General features: G+C 52.2%; 1 protein-coding gene across 1 annotated transcript in view; it reads right to left on the bottom strand.

Moving 5' to 3' along the window:
* Positions 1-7,124, bottom strand: part of LOC103076380 (putative protein C3P1) — a 28,854-nt gene that overhangs the window by 8,901 nt on the left and 12,829 nt on the right. Inside the window, exons 22-29 of the mRNA XM_007460644.1 lie at positions 6,551-6,602; positions 6,287-6,373; positions 5,938-6,141; positions 4,756-4,831; positions 4,359-4,527; positions 1,380-1,475; positions 1,066-1,219; positions 42-214 (exon numbers count right to left, since the gene is read on the bottom strand). Coding sequence (XP_007460706.1) covers positions 42-214; positions 1,066-1,219; positions 1,380-1,475; positions 4,359-4,527; positions 4,756-4,831; positions 5,938-6,141; positions 6,287-6,373; positions 6,551-6,602 — 1,011 coding nt within the window. The remainder of the gene's footprint in view (positions 1-41; positions 215-1,065; positions 1,220-1,379; positions 1,476-4,358; positions 4,528-4,755; positions 4,832-5,937; positions 6,142-6,286; positions 6,374-6,550; positions 6,603-7,124) is intronic.

Here is a 7,124-nt window from a genome sequence, read left to right as displayed (position 1 = left end):
CCCCTCCCCCCTCCCCCACCAGTTTCCGAGGCTCCAGTCACCTGGGTGGACTGGAAGCCTCCTCCCAGCTCCCGTTTCTCCAGTAGCCACTTGGCGATGGCGTGCGTCTCACTGTGCCGACCCAGCTCCAGCTTCTGCATCAGCGCATAGGCCGTGGCCTCAATGGTGTATAGGGAGTCCGTGTCCAGGTCGTTCACTGGCCAATGGGTTTTGTCTAGAAGATGGATGCCCACCTTGTCACGCAGATCTGGTCCCACCTACCTAAACCTGCCCTCTCCTCGTGTCATATTGCCCAGTTTTTCTCATCTGCTATTTTATTGAGCACCTACTTTATGTGAAAATCTTTGCTGAGGAGACGTATGGACATTGCATTTTTCAGAACCACTCTAGGAGACAGGGACGTTATTTAGAGTTGGGGAAATTGAGGTTCAAAGAAGCCCCTCCACATTCCTCTCGGTCCCACTGCAAGTGCGTTTTTCTACTTCCACTCCTCTTGACTTGGGGAATGGAGAGGATGGGATCAGGACCCTCAGGGATGGGATAGGGCAGGCCACGGGAAGCAAACCCCTCTCAGTTACCTATGTTTTATGACCTTCTTTCCATCCTCGAACGTACCAAGCACTTTCCCACTTCAGAGCATTTGCACGTGCCATTCCCTCTGCTTGGAATATCTTTGGCCTTTCACATAGATGAGCGTTCTCATCTTTCATTACAGCTGAGGGGTCCCCTTTTCACAGAGGCCTTCCCAGTTCTCCAGTCTATACTGCCCTCCCCTCATCATCGCTTCCACCCACCTTGTATGTTATTATCTCAGCACCTGTCTCAATTAGTAATTCTCTTTTGATCTGCCTGCCTCCCCCAGGAACGCTGGGACTTTTGAGGGCAGGGACCACATCAGTCTTGTTCACCTTGGTTTCTCAGGGTCTGAGCTCAAGGGTTGGCACACTAGAGGTGCTCATAAATGAAGAATCACATTTTGCTGGATTTGAGATCATACAATCCCCCTCTCTCTGCCCCCATGACTGTGGTTAACACATAGTTGGTTGAAAAGTGGCCCACACCCACCCTGGCTGGCAACGCTGTCCAGGCGGTCGTTGGCTCGGGGGCTCCTGGTGAGTGCCAGAGCATAGGAGACTATGGCTATGGCAAAGGTTGTCTGAATGTGGGGGAGTTTTTTCTCCAGGAAGTCACTGGCTTTCTTCATGCTGGCAGCCAAGTTCTAGAAAGTCAAGAGAAGAGGCTAGAGGGAGGTGATCAGAGGAAAGGGGTCTGGGAGTTAGAAGAGAGGAAAGCACTAAGAAGGACATGAGGGTGGGGGAGCTCCCTGTGTGCAGGGGGTATGGCACCCTGCAGACCCTGCCCTCGTCTTTGGGTCCTACCGGTATCTTCTGGTTGCACAGCTCCTTCCCCTCATTCAGAGCGATCAGGACAAGAGCTGTGAGGGATACATCTGCCTCCGAGCCTCGGTAGCCACCCTGTGGATGCAGAACCACACCCATAATCTCTTTACCGTCTTGGAGACACTTTCCCCAATCTCTCCTGACTGACCTTGAAAAGCTCCCAGGTGCTCAGCTCTGGGCTGGATGATGCTGAAAGCAGGATGAGGAAAGGGGTAGAGGAAGAGGACCTATCTTGAGATTTGCCTGTGGGGTCTGCTTTACTATAAGAAAAGTTGACAGCCATGGAGGGTGCTGTGCTAAGCTCTCTATGCTAGCTCAAAACATTCTTGCAGCAGCTCCATTCTCCTGATGAGCAAACTGAGGGTCAGAGAGTGAAGTGTCCCCATTGCTAGTAAGTGACCGACAAGGTTCAAACTCCCCTTTAGTCTCCCAAGTTCCACCCTCAATCCCTGTACTGGACTGAATAATTTTCCCCCAAAATTCTTGTCCACCCAGAACCTCAGTGTGTGATCTTATTAGGAAATAGGGTCTTTGTAGATGTAATGAGCTAAGTTAAGAATAGGTTATACTGGATTAGGGGGACCCTATATCCAATGACTGGTGTCCATATAAGAAGGCACACACAGAAGGAGGAAAGCCACGTGAAGATGGAGGCAGAGATTGGAGTGATGTGGCTCTAAGCCAAGGGATGCTAAGGATTGCCAGGAACCGCCAAACTAGAAGAGGCAAGGCAGGATTCCCACCTCATGCCCCAATGAGCCTTTAGAAGGACCGTGGCCCTGCCGAGACCTTAAGCTTGGACTTTTAGTCTCTAGAACTGGGACCAAATAGATTTCTGTTGTTTTAAGCCACCCAGTTTGTGGTACTTTGTTACAGCAGCCCTAGGAAACTAATACATACCCCAAAGTCTCTTCTTCTCACAGTGGCCAGTGAAGCCTGTGAACTCTTGAATCAGTTTACATCCGTCCTCTGCTCAGAACCTTCTGTGGCTCCCACCTCACTCAGATGAAAAGCTCAAGTCCTCCCTTTGGCTCACAAGGCCCTGCACACTCTGTCCCATCACCTCCCTGCCCTCCCCTCCTCCCTCTCTCCCCTCGCTCACTCTGTTCCAGACACACTGGGCTCCTCACTGTTCCTCCAAAATATTGGGCACATTCCAGTCTCAGGACCTTTGCACATGCTCCTCCCTCTGATTAGGACACTCTCTCCTTAGTTATCCACAGGACTTGCTCCTTCACCTCTCCAGTTCTGTATACATATCATCTCCTCCGGAAACCTTCCAAAATGTCACCCTTCCCACCTTGATCTCCCTTTCCCTGCATTTTTCCCGTATCACTTATAACATGCCACATCATTTATGTCTCTGTTGTGCTAATTGCCTGTCTGTCCTCCACTAGAACGTCTGCCCCATGAGGACAGGGATTTTTGTGTTTTGTTTGCCCTGAGTCTCCAGTGCTTAAAGCAGTGCCTGGCACATTATAGGTGCCCGATGAATGTTCGCTGGTGGAAAGAAACTCAGATGTGTGAGCCTGTCTTACTGTTACTGTGTTTGTAACTCCTTTAGGTACCGCCTTCCTGTACCACGTAGGGCTTTCACTCACACAGCCCTCCCTTCTTTTGGGGGTGCATTCTGTCTTTGCTGGTTCATTCATCCATCCAGAGTTTTATTGAGCAACATTTGCTGACTATGATGAGCCAGACCTGCTTTTCTCCCTGGAGGACTCACAGTGTAGGAAAAGCAAACCCTGACCAGACTATTGCAAAGCCCCACAGGCTTCAGGACCTGGAGTCTTTCCGCCTTCCCAGGCCTCGGGATGGATCACCTCTTTGCCATCTTTGGGCTCTGATGACACTGGTCTCTTTTCACCGTCCTCAAACATGCCAGAGCCTCAGGGCCTTTGCACACGCTGTTCCCTTTGCCTGGAGCTCTGTTTTCCATTCTTTCCTCCGCTGTCTCCTATTCCTTTTTCAAGTTGCTGCTTTACTGTCACTTCCGCCTATAGGCTACCCCTGACACCCCCAGAGCTGGGCATGGCCCCAATTAAATCCTATCTCCTGCTTTTCTCTCCCATGGAACTTGGCACAATTGTGACTTAAACAATCACTAGTTATAATTATTTGGTGAACTTCTGTCTGCCCCCCACTACCCAGCTTGTCAGTTCTACAAGCAGGGGCTGTCACTGTCTTGTTTACCTCTGCGTCTCCCCTCTCCCCAGCACAAGGCCTGGCACACAGCAGTTGCTGGATAAATGTTTGTTGAATGAGTGAATAAATCACATCCCTAACGTGATAGGTGCACAGGACAGGGCTGGTAGTCGGGGGAGACTTAGAGGAGGTGGTGTCTGATCTAAATCTAAAGAGAAAACATACTTTGGCTAGGTGCAGGGGAAAAAGGGGATGAGGCGTGACTGTACCATGCAGAGAGAGCAGCCTAAGCAAAGATACGGAGGTGAGTTGGAAGGACCTGTGAGCAGGGAGTATTGAGGGGTGAGACTTGGGAGGAGATACAGAAGAGAAGGCTATAGTAGAGAGATACTGTTGTAGGTGACTGTGTTTGTCTGTAGGTGACTGCCACAGAAGGTGTTTGAGCAGGGGTGAGACCTCCCAGGCTGTTTGAAAGCTGTTTCTGTAGGCTGGTGTGGAGCAACAATTGGTAGGGATGGGTGTGTTGGCTGGCGGAACACGGAGGACTCAGACCCAGAGAGAGGTGGGCCGGGACTGGCAACTCCTTGAAGTAGGGGTGGGGGGGATAGGTCCCAGATGTGCCCAGCCTCCCCGCATTGTAACAGAGTGCAGCATGGTCCAGAGCAGGGAGATGTGATGCTTGGTGCCGGACCTCAGCTCTTTCCTGTTCTCATTCTACCTGGGAACACGTCAGGGGGCTGAAATTCCCCTCCCAGTGTGCAGAGCCCTTGGGTTTTGTTTGAATGGCTCAGGCGGGGTTGGGGGGGTGGGCACCTTCATGGACCCCATGACCACGGGGCTTTCCTCCAAGAAGCTCCCGTCCTTCGCCTGCCTCTGGGTGATGATCCAGTTGGCAATGGTGCAGAGAGACGCAAGGTTGAACGCCCCCATTGTCATGGTAGGGTAGGCCAGGGCGAAGACCCGGAATACGTAACTCGTGAGCCTGTTGGAAGGGAAACAGGGTGGGTGATGGCTGGCAATAGTCACCAAGGGGGTTCTAGGACAGGGGCGTCTACACTATGGAGAAGTCTACCCCAGAGACCACGGCAACTTGGAATGCTGCTGGCCTGCAGGCTGCCTGCCCCAAGACCCCTCAGTGGGGATACTTGTGGGGTCATCAAGCCCCAGGCTGGTCCCTCAGGCTTCCTCCTACCAGGGTCCTCATCCTTACCAGGTGCTTCCTGGGTTTCCCTTGCTGGTGTGGTAGGTGCTATCTGCGCTCCGGTGGGTCAGCATCCGGCTGTACCCTGGGAAAACAGGTGGATGGGAATTTACCGGGCGAGTTGGTGCTTGGGTGTGGCTGTGAAGTGGGGGGTTAGTTACCAGGCATAATCTGGGGGGTAGGGTGTGGGTGGAACTTAGGGGTGCATCATATCTAGATGTAACCTGGAGGAGGGGACTGGTCAAGGTGCCTTAAGGAGGGAGCTGCAGGGCCCAGGTGTAAATGAAGGTCATGGCCACATGTGACAGTGGGAGCCAGGGTACAGCTGTATCTGGGAGTAAACTGGGAAACTGTGCCATTGGGGTGTAACTGGGAATTACTGCTGAGGAGGGATCATGGAAGGTGAAACCCAGGAAAGGGCGTATCCTGAGAGGCCATTACCTGGGTGTTTTCTTGGGGGTTGTTTCTTGGCTGTAAACTAGAGATGGCAGTGTGTCTGTGTAGTCAGAGGATGTTACTCCTGGGTGTATTCTGGAGAGGGCACCTCTTGGGTGGATTCTGAGCATTGCTGCTTGGGTATTACCTGAAGGCTACCTGGAGGTTTACTGTTTGGGTTTAACACTGGGGATGATAGTGTCTGGGTGTTACCTGGACGGAGAGCTGGTGTCTGTGTGTAACCAGGGAGACGGGGTCAGCGTCCAAACTAACTGGAGGGTCTCTGTCAGGGTGTAACCGGGGTGTGTATCTATGGTTGTTACCTGGGGGGTTTGGATGTAACCTGGAAAGGTATTAGCATTCAGGTGTCACGGGAAGGCCACCACCTGGGATTATTCTGGAGTTTTCTGCTTGGATGTTCCCTGGGGGTGTAGCCCAGGGCATGGAACTGATTGGCTATAACCTGGGACAGTGTCTGAATATAACATAACCTGGGAGGTTGCTGCTTTGGGGTTAACCAGGGTGTCTGTTATGAGACTTGTAGCCTGGGAGAGGGGTCAGGGTGAAGGAATAACATGGGGGTCACAACTGGGGGTCACCTGGGGGACTTGGTATCAGGTTGTCATCTGGAAGAAGTCAGAGTTTGGGTGCTATTGTCTGGGAAGGTCCAGTGGGGTACCCCAGGGGTACCTCAGCCACCCTCCCCAAGAGTCCCAGACACCCTCATCGAGGTCCCAGGAGGGGACCCACTCTCACCGCTGACAATGTTCTTCATCACCTGCTCCCTGAGCTCTACCCCAACCTTGTTCCACTGGCCCGTGCTATCCAAATAGCGGGCCAGGATGATCACGGGTGCCAGGGAGCTCAGCGTCTGTTCGGGGCAGCCAGTGGGGACCCTCAGCAGCCGCCTTGTTTCTTTGGGTGTCAGGCTGCCCAGGATGGTTTCTCCAAGGATGTCACCTGTCAGGTGGGCATGGTCTAAGTTACCATGGCTCCCCGATGGGGACCATAGGTACCCCCAGCCCCTCCTGCCCCTGTGCCCAGGCAGGCTCTGGAGGAACCAGCCCCTCCTCAGCCCCTGCAGGAGCCAGCTCTGTCTAGGCACCTTGAATGCTGACAAACACTTCTGCCTCTGTGTTGGGCATCTTGTTCAAAAAGTCCTGTTTTGGCACCAGCTCCATCTGGGTCTGACCTGAGCAGGCACAACCTTGTGTGACAAGCAGGTTCTGGGACCGGGGAGGTCAGGGTTAGACTGCAGACTCTGGGAGAATCTCAGACTGCCCCCCTGACCAGATCCCCTCATTTCAGACCCTCCCTCCACTGGCGCATGGTCCCAGGATCCCACGTGCTCCCTGAAGACCCCACAAACCTTGGGGGTTCAGGAGGATGCTATGGGATATTTGCTGTATCTGACCCCCTGCCTGTAGGATGCAATGAAGAAGAAAGTTAAAAACAATAGTAGTAATGACAGTCATAATGACAGTAAGAGAAAGTATTGCTTAGCTATAAAGAGCACAGACTCTGGGACCCAGATATCTGGGTTCAAATCCCAGCTCTCTTGCTTCCTAGCTGCATGACCTTGGGCAAATCACTTCACCCCTCTGTGTCTCAGTTTTCTCATCCATAAAAGGGAGAGTACAGTAGTTCCTACCTCATAGAGTTGTTCTGAGGGTGCAGTGAGTTAATATTCTTAAAGTGCTATATCCTAAGTGCTAAAAAAGGTGTTTGTTAAGTAAATAAAGTATTACTGATGGGTCATGCACTGGTCGTGTGTAATTTTCACAGCTCTCTGATTATTCGTGGGTATGAGGATTATTCCCATCCTGCAAATGAGGAAACGGAGGCTCAGAGAAGTTAAATAACTTGCCCAAGGTCACACAGAAGAGACAAGGTTTGGGCTTCCCTGGTGGCGCAGTGCTTGAGAGTCCGCCTGCCGATGCAGG

Source organism: Lipotes vexillifer, unplaced genomic scaffold, assembly GCF_000442215.2.
Source record: "Lipotes vexillifer unplaced genomic scaffold, Lipotes_vexillifer_v1.1 scaffold1011, whole genome shotgun sequence".
NCBI lineage: Eukaryota > Metazoa > Chordata > Mammalia > Artiodactyla > Lipotidae > Lipotes > Lipotes vexillifer.
This window is presented reverse-complemented; position numbering and strand designations above follow the sequence as displayed.